Source organism: Dasypus novemcinctus, chromosome 11, assembly GCF_030445035.2.
Source record: "Dasypus novemcinctus isolate mDasNov1 chromosome 11, mDasNov1.1.hap2, whole genome shotgun sequence".
In the NCBI taxonomy this organism is placed as follows: Eukaryota; Metazoa; Chordata; class Mammalia; order Cingulata; family Dasypodidae; genus Dasypus; species Dasypus novemcinctus.
This window is the reverse complement of record NC_080683.1, coordinates 93765027-93789425: the sequence shown is the minus strand read 5'-3', so window position 1 is coordinate 93789425 and position 24399 is coordinate 93765027. Positions and strand designations below refer to the sequence as shown.

General features: G+C 35.9%; 1 protein-coding gene across 1 annotated transcript; it reads left to right on the top strand.

Annotated features, from left to right (window-relative positions):
* Nucleotides 1–1719: 1719 nt before the first annotated feature.
* Nucleotides 1720–24395, top strand: ZUP1 (zinc finger containing ubiquitin peptidase 1). Its single transcript, XM_004471224.5, has 10 exons — nucleotides 1720–2338; nucleotides 3252–3767; nucleotides 5446–5556; nucleotides 7283–7404; nucleotides 9938–10106; nucleotides 13802–13990; nucleotides 14265–14430; nucleotides 17260–17411; nucleotides 19527–19747; nucleotides 24143–24395. Exons 2-10 carry the CDS (start codon nucleotides 3266–3268, stop codon nucleotides 24188–24190), a joined length of 1680 nt encoding a protein of 559 aa, XP_004471281.1. The 5' UTR covers nucleotides 1720–2338; nucleotides 3252–3265; the 3' UTR covers nucleotides 24191–24395.
* The last annotated feature ends 4 nt before the right edge of the window (nucleotides 24396–24399 follow it).

Below are 24399 nucleotides of genomic sequence, written 5' to 3'. Positions count from 1 at the left end.
CTTCCCATTTTGGTCTTCATTTTTCTGGCCTCAAATACCAGGTGATCTTTAAGTACCCATCTATATTTAAGAGTGAACCTCTAAAGAAAGGTATTGCAAGCTCTGTGTGTATCAGTGGAGCTTATTTACTTGCTGGTGGTCTTCCTACAGACTCTATACCTAGGTATAGTATAGTAGTATAGTATAGTATAGTATAGTATAGTATAGTATAGTATAGTATAGTATAGTATAGTATAGTATAGTAATAGTACAGTATAGAGTGATAAAGTGGGGACCTGGCTATTTCCCTGAAGGACTTGCAAAAAGTCACTATATATAGGTCTTTTCTCTTGGGCCAATATTCCTGGGGAGTAATCTTCCAATCCCCTGCCTTGAAGGTACAAATCGGACATCTGAATGGCGGGGGAGGGGGGGAACAGGGTTAGGGTGGGTTGTAATTCAGTACCTTGACCTCAGCTAAGCACTTCTGAATTCATAGCCTCTCTGGCTTCATTTTTTTCATACAGTAAACTTGTCATCTCTGTCTGGGATGGAAAGATGAATCACTTGGCAACCCAGTAATAGAGAAAATCTGGAGACTTTCAGCAAAATGTTCCTTATTTTAGTACCAAATTTCAAAATCTTTTTAAAGAATTATCTGGTCTAATTTTTGAAAATTTTAGGGTTCTGGGGATACGAATTGACTGGTTTCTAGTAGATTTATCTTCTTTATTTATTATTCATTCATCCTTTTTCTAGCTTTCAGAATTTTGTAAAAATCTCACTTGGCTTTTTAAAAAAATTTTATTACTCAGATGTCATTTTAGTGGATTTTGAGAGGCAGGTGAATGTTGATTCTGCCATATTAAACGGCACATGGTGTTTTAAAATAAACTGTACATGATTAGATCATGTCTCTCTCTTACTTTCATACTCCAATAACTTTATATAAGGTCATACATGATTTGGCTCCTGTCTACAACACTGCCGTCATCCTGTAACCTTGCTTCCTTCTAGCACATTATGTACTAACCCAAAATATTCTTTATGCTCCAGTCTTAGTGCCATTGTTCTTGCTTTTTTCCCTGTCTGGAAAGCTGTTATTTCTATTGATGGAAGGTTTGTTCTTCAGTATGCAAGTCCTCTAACTACATTAATATTCCTTATTAATATCCCAGTATTATTTCCTTCATATCGCTTATTAAGATCGGTTTATTTTCTCTCTGCCTCCCAAATTGTAAGCTTCAGATGGTACAGACTTTTGTGCATTTTGATTACTGCTGCAGCCTTATAGACAATCATTAAATATTCGTTGAGTGAAATAAGAACTGAATCATAAAAATAAGGTACCTTGAGGGAGTGAAACTCTTAGACATCATCCATCTGAGGAGTATAGTTTAGGCCTCAACACTTAGTAGTATCATTTTATGGTTTTTTTTTTAAGGTTTGATTTCTTTGCTAACTGTATATATATTTTAAAGAAGCTTTAGATTACATAAATGTTACACCGAAATAATATGCTTTTTATTGATACTAGAATAGCATGCTACTCAGCCAAGCCCTAGACAATGAATACTGTAGATTTATCTTTGTCCAAGGACTCACCCTAGGAATTCACTCATAATGGTATTAGGCGGGTCCAATCTCAGAGCCCAGTTTCTCTCTTTCTCTCTCTATATGAAGCACGGAAAGGGGTGGGGAAGGGGAGGGACGCAAAATTGACTATAACTCCCAGAATGCAATACGACCCAACTCGGCGTGGACGGTGCATGCTGGGATTCCTTTCTTCCGGGGACTGAGGAAGAGTGTTTTTTGAATGTGGTGTTTGAGGCTGCGTTGTCTCAGAGTCTTTCGGTCCTTTGCTGAGTTGTGTCTCTCCGGGTATTGGGAGAGTCCGGCCTCGGTTCGTCAGGCCGGGAGAGGTAACTGACACCACGCACGCACTGCTCTCTAGGCTTGGTGGACGGCTGCAGCTGCGGGACTCGAAGAGGAAGTTTACCGGAGCGCTGCGTGACCGAGGCCGGATCCCCGGCCGGTTAAGCGCTGACGGCCTCGCCTTCGTTCTTCAGGCTCAGAGCTTTGGTTTGGCTTGTTTCGGGTCCAAACTCGGGAGTTTGGCGCCGGGCTTTGGACAGACGCCCCTTTGGGGCGTTCCAGCCCTTACCCCCGCAGTGGTATCGCCTGCACCTGTCAAGACCTCCTTACATCTCTCTCACTTGTGATCCAAGTATTTCCTTCAGCGTCTGGCCGTATCCCAGCCACCAGAAGAGAAGGAATTCCCTGGAGTGTTAGGGTCCTTACAGCAGGGGGTCGGGAGAATTTCCTTGTGAAATCAGACTCTTCACTTCACTGGAAAGAAGTAAGGACGTTTAGGGAGGTCATATGAAGCTGAATGTGTTTAAATGAGGGACTTTTGGGGCAGCTTATTTTAAAATAGTCATTAGTTGAAGGTGGTGTGTAGTAGAAAGGTGGTGGTGGTTGCTTTTTGAAAATTGTTCTTAGCAAAATTACCTTTCTGTCGATAGCCATAAAATCCCAAAGTGATTTCTGATCTATTACAACTCATTTTACAGACCGAAGTTCAAAGAGATGATGTGTCTTACCAAAAATGGCAAAATCTGATTATAACCCAGGTTTCCTGACTCGAATAAGTGCTCCTTTATACTTTACCAGTCTACTTTTATTCTTTGGGGCGAGAGCACAGGCTCTTGAGCCTGACTGGTTAGCATTTTGTTTCCCATAAATTTCTAGTTGTGGTGACATCTTTGAGACAGAGTTTCCTCAAATGTCAAGTGGTAATAATAGTATTTAAATTGGTTTAATAGATGTAAAGCTCTTTAAGTGTTAACTGTTATTGTTAAAATGCATTTCTTTCCCATTATTATCAACTTTAAGGGTCTGTATTTAGATATATCAGTTGATAAATAGGTTTCTTCTTTTTTGTTTTCTCTTACCTGGCTTTTTCTCTTACTTGGGAAATTTTTGAAATGTTATTTTAAACCTTAGACCAGATACACCATTTGAAATATTTTATTTTAAAATTATTGATTTCAGCTTGCATTATTATAGACTTTATTAAAACCATAAACTTACAATACAGTAGCAAAATTTTGGTTTAAGATTTATAAACAAGCTTGTATATTTGAGAAACAGTAAGTGAAAAGTTTTTTCATCTAAATAATCCAGTGTTAAATACCAAGATAATTATCCTAAATCATCTTGTAAGATGCGTTTTCTTTTTCTAATATAAAATTGAGTGTTTTTTTCCCTAGCTACCTGTGGTACCATGTTTTCCTGTGTTATTTGTGGTGAAACAGTAACCTCAGAACCAGACATGAAAGCTCACCTCATAATTGTTCATATGGAAAATGAAATTATCTGTCCATTTTGCAAGTTGTCTGGTGTGAATTATGATGAAATGTGTTTTCATATTGAAACTGCTCATTTTGAGCAGAATGAGCTAGAAAGAAACTTTGAGAGGATAAATGCAATACAGTATGGAACTTCAGCTTGTGCATCTAATCATCCAAAAAGTTCAACTCCAAGTCTGTCTTCAGGTGGTTCTTTAAAACATAAAAGCTTTTATTCAGAGAACTTAACTGAATCTAGAGAATTCCTGAAAAGTAATGAAAAACATTCCAAGCTAACCAAAGTAAAAACATCCGTTTATGAAACAATGTATAATACTCCTGAATGTCCATTTTGTGGGAAAGTAGAAGCTTGTTGTCAAGATATGGAAGCTCATATGAAAACAAAGCATGCCAGTCTTTTAGACACTCCATTAGAAGGTAAAGTATTTATTTTTAGTTATAAATGGGAGTAGTCTCAGTTAAATATATGGTTTCTTTAAAAAGTTGGTTTGTAAATCAGAAACTACAAATGTGTTTTTAAATTTAGTTTGTCTATAACATTGTTCACTGCCGTTACTATAGTATAAAAATACAGTAATAGAAAGGAATTTTGTTGCAGATGTAAAATGTTTCATCTACATTGAGAGTAATTTTGGAACCTAGTCATTGATCATACAACCTTTCTGTAGAGAGCTATAGTCAGAATTCAGTTTCCAGAGAGTGTTTTTCATTAACCACAAGCCCATTATCATCTGGGCTGTGCTTGACTCCTGAATGTTGAATTTCAGATCGTACATTTAGTTAGGTCATCTTAGCTAAGTCATACAAACTCCTTTGAACCACAATTTTGTTATCTGGGAAAAAATTATGAACAGTATTTACCTGAAAGGATTATGGGAATAGAGAGTAATATTTAGTAAGTATTGGTTGAATGTGAGTTTATAGTGACACGAATACAGGATATTTGTAAATCTTATGTTTAGGTCCCTGTGACACATTGTATGTAGTTGAATGAAATTATGAATTCATCTGTTGGCTTCTTTTTTTTTTTTAAGTTTTTTTATTTTTATTTATGTATTTAATTCCCCTCCCTCCCCCGGTTGTCTGTTCTCTGTGTCTATTTGCTGCGTCTTGTTTCTTTGTCCGCTTCTGTTGTCGTCAGCGGCACGGGAAGTGTGGGCGGCGCCATTCCTGGGCAGGCTGGGCTTTCTTTCGCACTGGGCGGCTCTCCTTACGGGTGCACTCCTTGCGCGTGGGGCTCTCCTACGCGGGGGACACCCCTGCATGGCAGGGCACTCCTTGCGCACATCAGCACTGCGCATGGGCCAGCTCCACATGGGTCAGGAAGGCCCAGGGTTTGAACCGTGGACCTCCCATGTGGTAGATGGACGCCCTAACCCACTGGGCCAAGTCCGTTTCCCTGTTGGCTTCTTTTAATTGAAATTTTTATTGAGATAATAATTGATTTACATGATATTATAAAGAGAATGTACCCTTTTCCCAATTTCCCCCAATGGTAATATTTTTATAAAACTGTAATACAGTAACATGTACAGGATATTGACAGTGATATAGTCCACCAATATTATTCACTTTTCCCCAGTTTTACTTGTCCTCATTTGTGTGTTATTTCGTTTCTGGACATTTCATCTATTATGTTAGAAGACTCTGAGTTTTATTTAAATCTTTCATTTTAGCAGGCTGTCATTCTGTGTAGGTTTACTTTGTGGTTTACAATGATATACTTTGTGGTTTACAATGACAATTTAATTTTCAGGCTCACAGAAACAGTTTTGGGCTGTGGCTTCCTCTTGCTGGTTTCACCTGCCTCCTTCCTTCCTTCTACCATCCCTCCCTCCTTCTGTTTTCTTTTATTAGACACTCCCTATGTTCTCGAGAGATTCTTGCACCTCTGATTGATAACATAGGACTCCCCAGGATCACCTGTCTTCTTTATGTCTCCAAGGGGGGGAAAGAATTTTCAGGCATATGGGGCTTCTCTGTACAGAGTTTTTACTTATAAAAAAAGATTAGTGGTTGGTGGACAGTCTTTAATATACAGTGAAAAATCTAAAATTAATAAAAATAAAACCAACTGAATGTTTTTCTCATGTAGACTGTGATAAACCACTCTATGACTGTCCTATGTGTGGCCTCATCTGTACAAATTACCAGATTCTCCAGGAACATGTTGACTTGCATTTGGAAGAAAGCAGTTTTGGACAAGGTATGTTTAAAATAAAAATGCCATTGTTTAGTTTGCACTTCCTAGGACACACAACTAAATTTTAGATTAGTTACGTAGACAGTAAATTATACTAATTAAAAATAAATATTTCCTTTAAAGAATTCTTATCAAGCTTCAACCTTTTTTTTGGAAGTTGTTTCACAGAAAAGTTACGAAGGACGTAGTGTTGTCCAAAATCTGAACTAGGGCTGTGAATCCATACTTTTGTACCAGATCACCCATATTTAGAGGCGACAAACATTTAAGACAAGTCTCTTTTATTTATGAATTGAAGCCACCCTTCAGCAGCTGTGTCACTGAACTTAGCATCTGGTCAACAAAAATAGTCAATGAACTACATACCTGTCATGACAAATATGATTTTTTAATTTAATTGTAAACTACATGACTTAAAGCTCTGACACATTTCCAGCCACTAAAATGACCACTTACTACTTTTATGGAGACTCTATTAAAGTTTTCTTCTGCCCCATATCTTTTTAATAGCAGTATTGATTAGGGATTCATTGCTGTGCCCTAGAAATAGAAAGATCCTATATATGAGTCTCACAATCTCCCTAGATCCAAAGATAAAGTCCACCCTAAGAGAAATCAGTTCTGTCTGGGTTCATAGATATCTTGTATTAATGCAGGGATCTTTAGTGGCCAGTGTCAGTGATCTCCATGGACAACATTACCTGCTTACTCAGCCTAACCCCAAGATGGGAATTCTTGGAGCAGAAATGAAATGATTCTCTATTGTGGCAATTCTCTACTAACTACTCCAGCTGGTGTGCCATCTTCCTTTGGAGAAGATTTCTGGGAAAGACTTTGGTAGAATAACCCTTTTGAAGCTGATTGGTAATGCTTCCTCAATTTATGATAGGTGTTGTGTGGTTCATATATTATCGTATAAGCCTGTAGTGGCCACTGAGAGAAAGACATGGTCTAAAGAAATTACTGTCTACAGCCCCAAAAGTGCACCAGAGGTGATAATCTGAATCCTCAAAATCAAATGTGAACTGCGTATTCCCAAGAATGGAAGGTGAGGCCCCAAATAGGAAGATGTAGCAGAAGCTGAAAAGTTAGAAAGGAAAGAAAGAATACTCAATTACATAATTAAAATTGTAGTTCAAATGATGAGGTGCTGGCCAGAAATCACTGACGAATGTATCTGAAGGCCACTGAGTAGAGAGGAAGCAGGATAGGATGTTGCGAAGTTGTAGTTTGTTTTAGGCAAGACTAAGTTATGCTCTGACACTTGTGCTTTCCAAACATACATATTTATGTTCTTTATAATTTCCTTTTTTCTCCCCTTAAATTTTCTTTAGAGTGTCAACCTCCTTTCATTGTTTTAAGGAGCACCATTGAAGAGTGCTCTTTTAAGTCCTAGTTTCCTTCTTAGTTCCTGTTAACCTCTAAGTCCTTGTTTCTTCAATAGATAATAATACCTACTTCAAAAGGTTGTCATGAGGATCAAATAAGATGACTAATGAAAATGAGATAAACAGTCAGTGCTTACTAGTTATTATTTAAATAGAGACTATTCTTTTACAGAATCATTTCTGAGTTCTGCTAGATTTGTACTCATTGGTTCCATGACATCACAGTTGCAAATAAATGGCAAAATAATAGCATTTTCTCCATTTTTTAAATGTGTCTTAACTAATAAGTAAGCTTTGATTAAAGAAGTTATTTTTTTCTAAACATTAAAAATATCTAATAGGCGTGGATAGAGACCAGTGTTCTAGTGATCTGGAATTGGCTCACCAGCTTCAGCAGGAAGAAGACAGAAAGAGAAGAGCTGAAGTATCAAGGCAAGAAATGGAAGAATTTCAGAAGCTGCAGGTACTAAAATTATATAGCAGTGATAATTTTTTGCGACATACTTGCAAGACTTCGGCCTTTTGTCCTTATTCAAAAAATTGTTTTTACATATATCCTTTATAATTTATAAAAGCCACCAGTTTTAAGTATTCACGTCAGTCTGGTCAGGTACTGGTGTAAGCACTTCATATATAATATCTCAAAACCTTCACAACAACTCCACAAAGAAGTTGTTTTAGCCACCCACCACCCTACCCCACCTTTTTTATTTTACAGATTAAGAAATGGAGACGGTTGTTAAGTAACGTCAGGCAGCTATTAGGTGGTAAAACCTGTATTCAAACATTTAAGTTGACTAGGCAGACAAGGAAACCTGAGAAATCAGATTTTGTGTCTGTATGATACTTGGAAGTATAACCTATGCTTAGAATTTGATGTCTTCTGAGTCTTAAGTTTTTGTAGAGATTTTAATTTCAAGCATTTAGAGAGAATGATTTTTTTTAATGCTGTTGTAATTTTTATTGGGATTTCATTAGATGTGTAAATCAATTTTCATAGGGCAGACATTTTTTATTTATTTTATTAATTTTAATTTTATTTTTATTTTTCAGAGGGACTAGGAATTGAACCCAGGGCCTTGTTTTGTGGGAAGCCAGCACTCAACCACTGAGCCACACCAGCTTCCCCGATTTGGCTCTGTTTGTTTGTTTCACTTGTTTTGCCTTTTTGTTTTTTCTGGAGGCATCAGGAACCAAACTTAAGACCTCCCGTGTGGGAGGCAGGCATCCAACCCCTTGAGCCATATCCACTTCCAGAACCTTTTTTTTTTTTCAATTTTTAAAATTTTTATTGAAATATTCATACACTAACACACATAAACAATATGTGTATAGTAAAGATTGTGAACTTACAAAATAAACATACATAACATCACACAGGGGTCTCATATATCACCCCTTCACCAACTCTGCATTGGTGTGAAACATTTGTTACAGACTATGCAAGAGCATCGTCAAAATATTACCCAGAGCCATTTTTAATAAAAAATATTTTTTGGTATTTAAGACTAAGTTATGTTGGCTGGTGGTATCTGTTGAATTAAGCTGACAGCATGTATTATGGTTTTAATGCATTTTAATTTTTTATAACTTTTCTATTTTCAATGTTAATTTGCTGTGGACTGCAGGAACATCAGTGCTAATAATGCTCATGGTGGTTTTTTTATGCTCTTTATCTGTGTGCTGATAGGTATTGTATGAATAAAAAGGGTTTTATAGTTAAGTAGGTTTGAACGTGTTCAGTTACCACAAACAGATTTGTATACTTCAGGACATCTGAGAGCCTTTAGTAAGTATCATACATCTCATCATTATCCCTGTTATTTGCGTCTGTTTGTTATGTAGTTTGCAAAGCTGTTTCTCCTTGAAACACACTTTGAAATAAGCTACTTAGACTATTTTACTCACTGGTGATTCACTTACTTGTAGATTATTTGCTCACCAGGATTCAGGAAAGAAAGTTGACTTTTCCTAAATTTTCTTTGACTTATGTAACCATGAATATTACCAGTATAAATAATTAGGGGGGGTTTGTTATATAACTTTGCAATTCAGTTGTGTAAATCTCAGAAAGCTTTTCCATAGAAGCAGTTTTTTACATATTATTTGAGATTCTCAGTACAGTATACAAAAACATAGTATACAAAAAATTTTACTCCATAGAATGATTGACAGAATGAATTATGAATTAATTTAGGCTCTTGTGGGCTAGCCTCAGAACAGTGTTTCTTTGAAAAATATAAGCAGTATATTCAGAACTCATCTGCCCTTCATAGTACCTTTAACAGAAAGACAGGATCCCTTTTACCTACTATGAGGAAAGCAAATCCCTTGCCACGGTGGTTGTTTATTTGGAAGGACCATTATTATTATTATTTTTTTAAATATTATTATTATTTTTAATTACATTAAAAAAAATATATGAGGTCCCATTCAACCCCACCGCCCCTGCCCCCCACTCCCCCCACAGCAACACTCCCCCCCATCATCGTGACACATCCATTGCACCTGGTAAGTTCATCTCTGAGCATCACTGCACCCCATAGTCAATGGTCCACATCATAGCCCACACTCTCTCACGTTCCATCCAGTGGGCCCTGGGGGGATCCACAGTGTCCCGTAATTGTCCGTGAAGCACTATCCAGGACAACTCCAAGTCCCGAAAACGCCTCCACATCTCATCTCTTCCTCCCGTTCCCCACACCCAGCAGCCCCCATGGCTACCGTTCCCACACCCATTCCACATTTTCTCTGTGGACATTGGATTGGTTGTGGGAAGGACCATTATTAATTTTGGGTTTTTGTGTGTGTGTGTTTTCTTTCTTCCAACAAAACCTTTACATATCCTAAGATTTTATATATCTTTGTGTAATTTTTTTTTTAAACCAGAATCGTTTAAAAGATATTTCCAAATAAATAAAAATTGTAGTAAGCATCCATCCTCATTGAGGTATAGGGACATAAAAAATTAAGTCATTCATTTTTTTGTTCCATAGAGACAATATGGTTTAGATAATTCTGGAGGATATAAACAACAACAATTACGAAATATGGAAATAGAAGTAAATAGGGGACGAATGCATCCATCTGAATTTCATAGAAGCAAAGCTGACATGATGGAATCATTAGCTATTGGTATTGATGATGGAAAAACAAAAACTTCTGGTGAGTACTTCAACCTTAGAATTATGGTTTTAAGATTCTGTATACCACTGAAGGAATCAGAATTATTTCAAAGGCAAGATTGCATGCTAATTATTGAACTGGCTAAAATTCAGATCTGATGTGCTTGCTCTAAAGCATTCCTCTGTGTGTGTGTGTGTGTGTGTGTGTGTGTGTGTGTGTAACGTTTTGTAAATGAGTTGGTAGTATTTTGAAAAGTTAGATGGAAATAGCTTTCTTCTCACCACCAAAGTTTTTCAAATCTTATTTTTGTAAAGATTTTTCAAATCTTAATGTTTTGTCATTTTTAAACTATATGTAAATGAGTATGTTACATGATTTGCTCAAATATGTTGATTCTTATAGCTGTATGTCATTCATTTTGACTGCTTTGTAATATTTCCTTATGAGCTATGCATTTTTAATTTTTTTTCATGTTGACAGGCATTTAGGTTGTTTTCAATTTTTTATTCCTACAAATTATGAAGAGGTCTCCTTCAAGAGTTTCTCTAGTATTGCATCCACAACTGGAAAACCTAAAGGCATGTGCCTCTTCTATTCTGTTAAGGTTATAGCAGAATTGTTTTCCAAAGTAGTCATACTAAATGACATCCATAGCAGTGTAGTATTGCTCATACTTGGTGTGTTCATACTTTTAAATTTTTGCCATCTAATGGGGTATGAGATAATACATGTTTTAATTTCCCTGATTACTCCTAAATTTCCTTGTCAGTGAATTACCTGTTCCTTTCCTTTGCCCATTTCTATGAGTTGTTTGTTTGTTTCTTACTGATTTGTGGGAGTTCTTCAAATATTTAGGATACTTCTCCTTTGTTCGTTATACAAGATGCAAATATCTTCTTCAGGTCTGTGGTTTACCTTTAAGTTTTGTAAATGGTGTCTTTATACAGAAGTTTTAAATTAAAATATAGTCAAATTTCTTAGCCTTTTCTGTTATTTGTATTCGAAGAGCCTTATTTAAGAAGCCCCCATATTTGAGTTCATAAATATAGTCCTTTATAATTTCTTGGAATATTCTAAGTTTGCTTTTCATATTTTGATTTTTAACTCACCTGGATTTTATTGTGCTTGTATGATAAGGACTTGGATCTAATTTTCCTCCTTATTTGTAACCATATCTATAAGTATTTCCCTCCCTCATATGGTTCCTTTGTCTCCATTTACTTGTTTCTTCTTGAGGAGGCACTGGGAACTGAATCTGGGACTTCCCATGTGGGAGGCAGGCACCCAACTGCTTGAGTCACTTCTGCTCCCTGCTCATTTTGCTTTTGCTCCTGTCTGCTCATTTTGCTCATTGTCTTGTTTGTTGTTTTACTCTTTGTCTGCCTGTTGTTTTTGCTCGTTGTCTGCTTGTTTGTTTGTCTTCTTTAGGAGGCACCAGGAACTGAACTGGGATCTCCCATTTGGGAGTGGGCGCCCAACTGCCTGAGCCACATCCACTCCCTATAATAAGTATTTTTTAGGCTTATTTATCTCAGTATCATTTATTGAATGTATGCTTTCCCCCTCTTATTGTAACACCGTATGTCAAATGTTTTCTTACATGCATGGTTCTGTTTTTGAAGGATGCTTTTCACTTCTCTAGCAACTTGCACATATTATAGGTCTCTGTGTGGGACAGAACATTCTAACTGATGTGTAATATGGTTTATTAGGGTTCAGGAAGAAAATATTAGAACTTCTATTTATATATATTTTATGTCATCTTTTAATTTCTATTTGTGTATGCTTTATAGTTATATAGATTATAACAGTGTATGTATAATTGAAAACAAATATATCTATATTGGTAGTACATGGCTAAAAAAGATTAAAGAACACTGCTTGTAATATACTATGTCCCTTCTATAAGCTGCCTTTGAAATTTAGAAATGATTGCTTTAGTGGCAGAGGTTTTCATTTTTGTTAATTATTCAAATGTTAATTTGAGTGGCTGTCACTTAAAGGGTCTCCATTTATATACTGAAACCTTGTTATAATCTTAACAACAGAATATGTTAATGCAAGATATATTCATCTAGAAAAATATTTAAAGAGATTGAAGTGATAAGATATAAAAAGTACTTTGTTGTGTGAAATTTTCCCTTTAAGCAGTTGTATGATGTGGTTGCTAAGGTAGTGTTTACTCAGAGAGTGAGGCACTATTGTCTTAATACGTAATAAGTGTACTAGAAATATATTACTTTCTTTTCCAGTTTTTTTCCCCTTAATTTTAAAAGTCTGGTTCAAATTCTAACCTTTTAATCTAAGTCTGTGATATTGAAGCCTACGTTTTATCTTACTTGAATTCCTATAGTATTTATTCCATGCCACAAATTTTACTACATAATTACATACACTTTTTTCTTTTTTGTGAATGTAAGTTTTAACTTTCCAATTACCGTGGACTGTTCATAATGATCTATATTTCTCTTCTTCATGATTCTGGGCAGAGCTATTGCTATTGGTTCATTTGATTGCTTTGATTTATTTGATTCTACCTTTTTGTTTCTTTTTTGCTTTTTTAGGAGGTACTGGAGATTGAATCCAGGACCTCCTCCATGGGAAGCAGGCACTCAAACACTGAGCTACATCTGCTCCCCTCACTCTGTCTTTTTAAAGATAAAAATTCATGTTCCTGTAGGATACCTTTCATTCTGGGAGGAAGCATTTAGTAGTTGTCTTTTAGGTACCACATGCTGTATCAGAAAGTATGGACTATTCGAATAAGATATGTCTCCTTATAAGCTTCACAGAGTTAGTAATGTAAGTAAGATAAACTCAAATAGCTGTATGTCGTATTTGATATTCAACCACAACAGAATATGTTTAGTGTCTATATTGTCAAAAAATAAGTCCAATGAATCTTCAAAGAGAAAGAGACCCTCTATTTCTTTGGAGTTTTGGAATAGAAAAAGCGTCTGTTGTGTAGTAGCATTTGATCCTTAAAAGATTTGTAGCACTTAGACATGTAAGGACAGTGTAGTAGGAAGAGGAAAGGGAGACAGAGTCACATATCCACTGTCCTAACACCTTGCTTATCTGTACTGTAGCACTGTTATAGTGTGGGTCCATGAGATTTCAAAAGGTATTGTTATAGTCATTGTTTGTGTCCTCAACACTTAGCATAGTACTAGATATATAAAAAGTACTTAGGAAATATTGTAATTTAATTAAAATTCCATGGGCAAAATCACTGTTTAATGTGTCCAGTTAAGCAATTGCCAAAATTGTGGCAAGAAGAGCGGTGCTAAATAAAGGTAAGTTTAAGGATAGTTTGATATGGGCTTCATAAACTATGGTAAGAAAAAAGTTAAGTTTATTTTACAGATAATAGGGAGCTTTTGGAGATGGCTTGGAGCAAACTGATCTGTACTGAGCTTCAGAGAGAGTGATTGCCAGCAGTGTGAATAATGAAATGAGAGACAAGAACTCATTCAGCAGTTGTATTTTTATGTGCTGTTCCTTGCAGACACAGAAATAAAAGAGACAATTCCAAATCATCTGTGAAGTGATAGTATTAGGAAACTTGGAATAGTAATGACAAGTAAGGACATGAACAAAGGTTTTAGTGGGAAGGTAAAGAAGATGAAATTAATATAATTTAGATGTGGATCTTGAAGGAGAGAAATTTTTGAGTCAGTCATATAAAGGTGATAACATCCTTCTAAATCTTCCAAATCTCTTTTCTACTTTAGGAATAATTGAAGCACTTCATAGGTATTATCAGAATGCTGCCACAGATGTGAGGCATGTGTGGCTTTCTGCAGCGGTGGATCACTTTCATTCGTCTTCAGGTGACAAAGGTTGGGGTTGTGGTTACAGAAATTTCCAAATGCTGCTTTCATCACTATTACAAGATGATGCTTATGATGATTGCTTGAAAGGTATGTGAAATACAGTACTCTGAACTTGTCTGATAAAGTATTTATGATGTGGAGTGAATTATTACATAGCAGGCACAATTAATAGCTTTAAGGGAGAAGTATGTAGTGCATAAATTCTGGCCGAAGGAAGGGTTTTTCAATGATACATTAAAGATGCCAGGGTTAGTTGTCTTGAAAACTGTTGAAGGTTTCTCTATAGTACATGTTAACTGCTAAATGATATGATTCAAACTTTCATTAATTGTCCTGTAACATGTTTGCTTGTGTGATTTAGGTATGTCAATTCCTTGTATTCCAAAAATTCAGTCTATGATTGAAGATGCGTGGAAAGAAGGATTTGATCCCCAGGGAGCCTCTCAACTCAATAACAGGTTACAGGGAACAAAGGCATGGATTGGAGCATGTGAAGTATATACACTCCTGACCTCGCTCAGGGTTAAGTATGTATCTAAAAATTAAATTAATGTAATTGTCATACCTGGGAGCTTTAAAAAAATTATTAAAGGGATAGTTTAAAAATCAAATTAAGTAACACAGAAGGACTTACAATGAAAACCAACAAGTTATCTCATGCTTGGAGAAAAAGAACCACCTTCCCTGCTCTGTTTTCCGCCAGGGAATGGTGCCACGGGCAAAGGGCTGATAGATTAGTGCAGATGTGAAGGGTTGTCACTACCAATGGGATTCTCACTGCCAAGGAAACCCCAAACAAAAAGCTCCTAAAGTTTTATGGACCTGGGGAGACGGGGAAAGCTAGTAGTGGAATACTGAGTCAAAGTGAAGAAAGTATCGTCAAGGACTCTCCCTCTTTCACCCTGTTAAGGACCTGTCAGCAGACACTTCTGAAGAATACCTTGGTTTTGAACCTCCTGATAGTGAAATGCCTGGCTAGGAATGTAGATATGTGAGTCTTTGACTGTAATTTCCCTCAGAGACTATAGTGCACACTGTGCACCACGTCTGATATAGGGAAGTAAGCCTTTTCTTGTAAGTCCTGTCAGATAAAAAGCCTGGCAATTTTTTGTGACTGGGCCTGAAAATTCACACATTAGGTTTTTGGCCAGGAATCCTTCTCCTCCTGCATAGAATTGTAGTGAGGATTAAATGAGATAATTCTAAAATGCTGTAGAACTGTGACTGTCACATAGCAAGAGCTCAGAGGTTAGCTGTTATTATTTGGAATTATGATTCTTGCATTTTCTTTAATTTTCTTTCTGGAATTGCTGTTAGTTGGCCATTAAACCTCTTTGACCTTCTAACTTTGTGTGTCATGTCTCTTATTTTTTTAACTTTGCTTTATATTTTGCTTTCTAGATTTATTCAACTTTATGTCCCAAATGCTTTATTGAAACTTCTATTTTAGTGATCATACCTTTACTTTTTAAGGGATAGTTTCATAGTATCATATTTTTATAGTTGCAATATTTTTTTCCTAAAATTTTTCTTCTATTTCCTGAATTTTTCTTTTTCCTTCATGTTAGTTTGTTTACAAATCTATTATTTTCCATTTTGAAGGCTTTCTTATAACTTGGAAATCTATAGTTGTCCTTTCCCTCATGTAGTGAGGAGAGAGTACTAAAAAGCTGCCTAAAATTACTGTATAACTGAAGAACTTGCAGATTAGCAAGTTCTTATTTAAGGAGTCTTAGTTGGAAGGTTGGTTGGAGAACTCTCATTTCAGTATAAAGAAATCGTTCCTCAGAAACCAGTTTTCCACCCTCCTTCCTAAAACTCCTGGTTGGTGGAGGGGAAAATTGAGGGACGATTTGGCATCTTTATGCAAACTTTTAAATTAATCCGTTTTTTTCAGTTCCACTGCTACTCTTCTCACCTGGTGCCTGTGAGGTTTTGTGAGACAGATTACCTCTATTTTCTCTCCATTCCCTTTTGGGATTCCTCTGTCCTGCTTTCTGTTTTTTCTAAACATATGGCAGTTCCTTGTCTTTTCCCATTTCTTTGTCCATGAGTGTTTAATTCATTTTTTTCCTTCAGTATTATGTTGTTGGGCTTTCAAAAGGGAACAGATGGATACTTGTGATCATCTTTAATGAGAAGATGCCTTAAGTTTCATGACTTGATATTTTCTTTTATATTTGTTTCTAAGTAATTTAATAATTATTTTACCATATTAATGGATTAGATTCAGAGGTAAAAATATTTCTTATATTTTAAATAGAAAACCTAATGATGTATGTATAATAACTTTCTTGAATTATGCAAACTTAAATACTTAAATGATTATTTTAATACCCTCTAAATTTATTTCTGCTTTTTTTTTTTTTTTTTTTTTGCTAGTCTATCCACATTGTAATTCTTATAATTCTTAAGGAAAGGGAATTTGTCTTCTAAAATGGCTGGTATATCTTGAATTTGTTTTCTAGTTATTTACATTCCATACTTTTGCTCTCTACATGAATTACGTTGTCTAGGGTACTATTCAAATTCCAAATCCAAATTGACTTGAAGTTAAACTGCTAACCTTTCAGCAGTGTTCCTATTTCTAAACAATTTATTTGAGCAGTTAAAACTCAGTGTAAGTGTTCAGTTTTAAGTTATCAACATTAAATTTATTGAGCCTAAAAATTAACAACCGTTACAACTCGAGTATGTTTGGAGATTTTATTGTCAGGAGAGATGAGGACAGGAAATCTGTGCTAGAGTTTGAAGTGATAATAAAACTGCTAATTGTTTTGGGTTATGCCTGACTTTTAAAAATAGTGAAGTGGTTTGCTGCCAGATGGGTGGTATATAGATATAAAGGTATGGGTATACACACGTTTTTCTATGATCTTTACAGACACTTTTTTGTCTGTTACTGGAATTTTAGAGAGCTGACAGGAAAAATATTCAGGATATTTTTGATAGCTGTCAATGGCTTCTAAAATTAGAAGTCACTGTCTGACTGATCATCAGATATAGAGATTTTAGAACAAAAGCTGTGCCCCATGTTTTACATAGGTGACTTTAATGTCAGGTAAGGTTCTCATTTACTCTTTATGGATATTTTATATATCAGAAAATTTCCATAACTTTTAGATAAGTCATATACCTTATGAATCATTATTTAAATAGTTACTTCCTTCATAAAAATGTTAGTTTTCCAGATAAAAAACAAAAATGTATATTTGATTTATTTTCTTTCTTAGGGAAACAATGACTAGATAAAATCAGTTCTTAACTGAGAATTTCTTATATTATTTGATAATCCCCTTGGTGAAAACACTTAAAAAGTATTCTCTAAATAACCCATTTTGTCAATTTTTGTATAGGTGTCATATCGTTGATTTTCACAAGTCAACTGGTCCTTTGGGTACACACCCTCGCTTATTTGAGTGGATATTGAACTATTATTCTTCAGACAGGGAGGGGACTCCAAAGGTAGTTTGTACATCTAAGCCTCCTATCTATCTTCAGCATCAAGGTTAGTAGAGCTCTTAGATAATGATGCTATTTAGAAGATGGTTAATTGGCTTTTGCTTTTGGACAGGTTAAGAGTATAATTTGGGATGGCAGTTGGGGCTAGGGTGGTGATTGTGATATTGGTCTATCTTATTTTCAGAGCTATACTCTCATTACAGTATATTTTCTGGGTAATGAAGAATGACATCCCTGGCATACTCTCAGGGTCTTTCGTACTTCCCTTTTCTTTGCCTGGTTCATTCTTCACCCTTTCTTCATCCTTCACCTTCTTCATGTGTCACCTTAGTGAAGCCTTCCCTTCCCACCTTGTTTAAAATTGCAATTCCTTATTCCAACCTCCCCTCCCCCCAGTGCTGGCATTTCTTATCCTTCTTTCTTTCTTCATTTTTCTTCATTTAACATAATATATACTTACTTACTTTGTTTCCTTTCCTTGTCTCTTACTTTTAGAATATAAGCCCCTTGAAGGCAGACATGTTTCTTTGTTTTGTTTACTGCTCTATCATTATTACCATTAGTACCTGGCTTGTGGACATTTGATAAATTTTGTTGGATGGATATTCTGGATCAATAGGAATAAGAAGTAAATGTTAAGAATGTCATTGTTTTAGGAATACAAGCTATAATAGATGAAACCTTCTCCATTAAAATTCTAGTATATATAAATTTACTTTTGTTTATTTTTTGAAAAATGGTGAGAGTTTTAATTCTAAGATAGATAAATTTCAAATCCTTTCATTTGAGATATTGTGAATAAGAGAGATCAAGAGATTGGGGAAAAAAAGTAAAGTATATCAGAGTAGAAGTAGAATTTTTTTTTGTAATGAAGCCTTTAAAAAAAAAAACTGAAGGAAAAAAACCTGAATATTAAGAAATAGAGGGAAGCAGATGTAGGTTGACAGAGCATCCATTTACCGTTTCGAGGGTCCAGGGTTCGATCCCCAGGGCCTCCTGACCTGTGTGATAAGCTGGCTCAGGTGCAGTGCTGCTGCCGCTCTGAAGGAGTGCTGTGCCACGCAGGATCATGCCCGTGTAGGGGTCCCCCATGCACAAGGAGTGTGCCCCGCAAGGAGAGCCACCCCACGTGAAAGAATCGCAGCCCACCCAGGAGTGGCAAGGCACACACAGAGAGCTGACGCAGCAAGATGACGGAGTTTCCCAGTGCTGCAGGATAATGCAAGCGGATGCAGAAGAACAACGAATGGACACAGCAGACAGTGGGGGAAAAGGGGAGAGGAATAAATAAAATAAATCTTAAAAAAAAAAAAAAGAAGTAAACTCTTATGTCTTCAGAGTGGTACATGTCAGAGGGACTAATGATGACACCATGCTTGTTAAGTTGCCATGGTTGGACCCTGTGCCATAAATATGAGGAGAGAATCTTGAGAAAGCTCTGTTTTGCTTTGCTAATTACACTAAATAGAGATTACCCAGAACTGTGATTTTAACTTTTTATTTTAAAATAATTATAGATTCACAGACCAAAACATTTTCCCATGTCATATATCCAAGTTAACTGCATGTCTGGGATTAAAGGAGGGTTCAGAAGTGACAGTCAGTACAGCATTGAACATTTTGGGTAGAATAAAGACAAATAAGTGTGTCTAAGTGTGCAAATCAAGAAAATAGTTTATATTTGTCAAACTTCAGGAAGATATTTTATAAAATTTCTGGTAAGCAGAGAATGATAAATGGAAACATTAAGATGTATAAAATTTTAACATTTTGCTATCATTTTAGTGTGCTGTGGTATTTTATTTTGATGAAAACCATTAATGGCTACTTTCAGCCCTGTTTACTTTTTCCCTATTGCAGAAGTTCTGCTATGAATTCTAGAAGCTATTTCTCTTAGTTAAGAGAGAAACTATATTTTAATTGGATACCTAGTAGATACCAGTGACTATAACTGGCTGGCTGGTTTTATTCATAAACTGTAGTAATAAAGATTGGGCAATACTTAGAAGTCACATGTATAGTGTTTTGAATATTAATGTATGTGCACACTATATATATATACACACACACACAGAAAGAGAATGTATATAGTAACTTTTATATGTTTGCATAGATACAGATACATATGGCATACATAGCTTGTTATTTGATTTTTTGATAGGTCATAGTCGAACAGTTGTTGGAATTGAAGAGAGAAAAAACCGAACATTATGTTTACTAATATTTGACCCAGGATGCCCTTCCCGAGAAATGCAGAAACTTTTAAAGCAAGACGTTGAGGCTAATAGTCTCAAGCAGCTTCGGAAATTTGTGGGAAATTTAAAACATAAGCAGTACCAGATATTGGTGATAGAGGGTGTACTTTCTCCAGAAGAGAAAGCCGTAAGTATCTATTTCTTATGTAAAACTTGAAAGGATTGAACTTAAGAGTTTAAAAATTTTAGTTAAAATCAATCCTGTACACCTCATTATCTTTCAATAAATTGGCAAAGACTTTTTTTTGCCATTTAATTTCTGTAATAGGCACCTCTAAATTCTAAATGGTACCTAATGACTTCTAATTACTCAGAGCTTCATAACTGTATTTAATTTTATAGTATCTAATTTAACATTTATTGTCAAATAAGTAATGAGTAATGACAACATATAATGGTAAGTAAACCTAACTTAATCCAGAGAGACCAAAGTCCTATTGATCTTAATTATTTTTTATTAAAATATCCTTATGATTATTGAGGCTATATTTTTTTTCTTTTTTTTTTTTTTAATTGACTTTGTGATAATATTACATTAAAAATATATATGTGAGGTCCCATTCACCCCCACCCCCCCCACCCCCCCTCTCCCCCCCCAACAACACTCGTTCCCATCATCATGACATATCCATTGGATTTGGTAAGTACATCTTTGGGCACCTCTGCACCTCATAGACAATGGTCCACATCATGGCCCATACTCTCCTCCATTCCATCCAGTGGGCCCTGTGAGGATTTACAATGTCCGGTGATTACCTCTGAAGCACCATCCAGGGCAGCTCCATGTCCCAAAGACGCCTCCACCTCTCGTCTCTTCCTGCCTTTCCCCATACCCATCGTCCACCATGTCCACTTTTCCCAATCCAATGCCACCTCTTCTATGTGGACATTGGATTGGTTGTGTCCATTGCACCTCTATGTCAAGAGGAGGCTCAGATTCCACATGGATGCTGGATGCAATCCTCCCATTTTCAGTTGTAATCACTCTAGGCTCCATGGTGTGGTGGTTGTCCTTCTTCAACTCCATCTTAGCTGAGTGTGGTAAGTCCAATAAATCAGATTGTAGGTGCTGGAGTCTGTTGAGGCTCAGGACCTGGCTATCACATTGTCAGTCCAGAGATTCAAATCCCCTAAATATATCTTAAACCCCAACGTTAACTGCACCTCCAGCACATTAGCATGAAAGTCTTATGAAGGGAGATCCCATCTGAGTCCAGATTCATCACACATAAACACCATTTCCAAAGAGGGGCCATCTGCCCTGGTAGTTAACCCCATCGGCCATGACCATAACTCTCATGGGTCTGTTTAGCCTTCAAAGGAACCAATATCTGGGGGTTGTATCTGCTTTATCTGTCTCTCTGACTCTGCTCAGTTGTGCATGAGGGCAATCCTTCTGCCAGCCTCCAGACTCTTTTTTAGAAACTCGTAGCCATATAAACTCATTTCTCCTTTCCATTTCCCCCTTACTATAGGTCAAACAGCATTTTAAAGTCATGGTATTTTATGTAGACATGGATATTCTGCTGATCCGCATTGAACCTTCCGTATAAGGTCCTTTTCCAGTTGCATCATCAGTTGGTATTTGATAGTGGTCCCTCGTTGCCAGGGAGGCTCATCCCCGGGTGTCATGTCCCACGCTGGAGGGAAGGCATTGCATTTACATGCTGAGTTTGGCTTCGAGACTGGCCACATTTGAGTAAAATGAAGGCTGACAGGAGGAAATTCCCAGGCACAATGTTGCTCTAGGCCTTGTTCTTATTTTAGGTTTATCAGCTCACAAGCATAGTCATTAGCATCAGGGGCTCACTGTTGAACCCTCACTCCCTCCCGGTCCCCGCCGCTGTACCTGGGAGACTGTCGCTGCTCCCCTAGGGACCACAACAGAGCACCACTGGCCAGGAACCCAGTACCCCCCCTGCTGTGGTTTTTAATTGTTGCCACTATGAGTATATCCAAACATTACCATGCACCCTGGACATATGTTCTGTACAGCTCCCTGTCAGCCATATATCACCTGTCATTGGTATCCCATATCAGTATATATTTTATGCATGTGGGCTTATTGGGTATACACAGTACTAGAATTAAATTTCAGTAGAGGTGCTTCTCATCTTTAACCCTTGAAATTAAATGATGTGTGGTGTATTGTAGAAAAAATTTCAAGTATTGAAAACTTTCCACTTTGTATGAACTGACAATATGTGTTGGCATATCAAGTTTAGAAAATGCACAAGCCACAGAATGATTTTAAAAATGCCCCTATTTGAGTACTTCACATTGATTTGCTTTCCTTGAGAGGAGAGACAGAAGACTGGAGAGGAACGGTTGGAGATAAACAGGATCACAGGAGAAAGAAAAAATTGTTTGAAATGAGAGAACTAGAATCTTTTCAGCTTTGTGACTTGGAATCTGAAGGCAGGGATTGTTTAAGAGGGTCTTCGGTTTACTCTGATACATTAAAGGTTATTTGGCAGTGATTTAAATGCCAAACTTGCGTTCATTTTATTTACCCTGTCATTCATTTGGCTAGATAGAGGATAATTTATTACTAAAATTCCAAGACATTTAGTGTACAGATGGCTTTTGAGAGCATGGGTGGGATTAAATATGATTGTGGAGTCTAGCTGAACATTTTAGTTAGCTATTAGGTTATTAGGTTTAGAAATACAGAGATTGGTGATACTGGAATACTAAAAATGTGTTTATGCATTTGTTGTGTTTATACTTTTTTTTTTTTTAAGTTATAGAGAGTAGCTATGTTTTCTTTAACTCTAAGAATTTGATCTTGGAGAATAGTGTACAATTCTGCAGGTAGAAAAGGAATAATAAGAAGTATAATAGAATCGTAATATCATTATAATAGGAATAACATTAGTGCAATGTTTACTCAGTGCGAGATGCTATTCTAAGCACATTATGTATATCTTTTAATTTAATACACACAACAGTCCTGTGAGCTAGTCACTGTTGCTATTCCCATATTACAGATGAAGATACTGAAGCAAGAGAAAATGTTATATTCCTAAAGTTACCTAGCTACTAAGTAGCAGAGTGATTTCCAGTTCAGACAGTTTGCATCCACAGCCCTGCTTTTAACCACTATGCTATATTGCTACTTCTCTAAAGATACAAAGCCTCATAAATGCTATATTGCTACTTCTCTAAAGATACAAAGCCTCATAACTTTTATGTAAACAACTTTATTTTTGAAAAGATATATTACATTTTTAAAAATAAAATAAAAATCTTATCAATTGTCGGGGATTGAATCATGTCTCCCACAAAAGGCATGTTCAGGTGCCAACCCCTGGTCCTGTGGGTGTGAACCCATTTGTAAATAGGACCTTTGAAAATGTTATTATTAGTTAAGATGTGCTCAGACTGAATGAAGGTAGTCTTTATTCCAATATGGCTTAAGTCCTTATAAGCAAAGGAAAACATGAAAGACAAAAACTCAGGAAAAGCTGGAAGCAGGAAGTGAATGGAACCCAGAAGAGAAAGGAGAGAACATCCCATTGTGATGGGAAGGCCAGGGAACCCAAGGATTACTGACTCATCAGAACACTACTGACCCTGGGAAGAAGCAGGCCTTTTTACAAGTTCTGGAACCATGAGGCAATAATAAATTTCTGTTGTCAGAAATCATTACACATTTTTTGGTGGAAGAATTTCAGAACAAATTTGATATTTTAAAGTATCCTAAAATGTAGTTATTTATGACTGCATTTCAATTTTCTTATATTTTCCTAATTTGTGTGGTTATTATTCAAGGTGAGAGACCAGCTTTCAAACTGATTTTTTTTTAATTCTAGCAGTGTAATATGCGATACCATAAATATTTTTTAAGCATCTACTACCCTGTTCTGGATATTGGATTACTTGGTTAGGTGAAGAAATTTATTCTACTGAAATTTAGTTAAATAATAAATACAAATCTGTGTAGTTGCCTTGCTTTTCCATGAGCAAGATTATCAATTTTCTTCACATTTTGATACATTGTTACATTACTACGTTCTTAGTTCTCTGTTGTGTAATCCTTATACTCCTAACTTGGTTTTATTTTAGCTTGGTTTAATATGCCTTTAATTGTAATAAAAGTGAAAATAGCACAAAAATTTAAAATTTTTTTGAAGTGGCATTTTGAAGGGAGATTGTCTTCTTAGGGTATCTGCCTCTCTCTGCTATCCTATCTCCAGCTTTCCTTCTCTCTGTTTTTACCTCTATTTCTCCCTGACCTTGAGCCAGCATTTTTACTTTTAACTCAGTAATTCGTAAAACAGACATTCTCTTTTTACTTCATATTGTTTTGTCTTGATCTGGACTTTTCTTCAGTTTCTTTAACGGATTGGCTTTAAAACTGTTTATTCCTAATTTCATAAGTTTGAAGCTATAGTTTTTCTTTAGGACTTTTCATTATCTTGAAAAACACTGTAGATTTGTATTTTCATATTAGAATGATAATATATATTCTAATGATTTCTAGCTTAAAATTAACCGTTTTTAAAAATTCCTTTTCAAGGCCAGGAGACAAGCTTCTCAAGTCTTTACAGCCGAGAAGATTCCTTGAAGAATTAAACATTTCAGTGACTATGGAATTATACTTTTGTTTTTCCAAATTCAGATATTAAACTCCTTGATAAAACTTATGAGTCTGAATTCTCTAAGTACTCAACTTATAATATAATTTAATTTCTAAAATGTTTGTTATATTAATTAAATTATTCCTTTAGTGCTTCATTGTTTAGTAATGTCAATAAAATATCTTACTTTAATTGT

Coding starts and splice junctions, on each gene's coding strand:
- ZUP1 (XM_004471224.5), top strand. CDS start 3,266: ATGTTTTCCTGTGTTATTTGTGGTGAAACAGTAACCTCAGAACCAGAC. Junction 3,768..5,445: donor TTTAGACACTCCATTAGAAG/GTAAAGTATTTA, acceptor TTTCTCATGTAG/ACTGTGATAAACCACTCTAT. Junction 13,991..14,264: donor TTATGATGATTGCTTGAAAG/GTATGTGAAATA, acceptor TGTGTGATTTAG/GTATGTCAATTCCTTGTATT.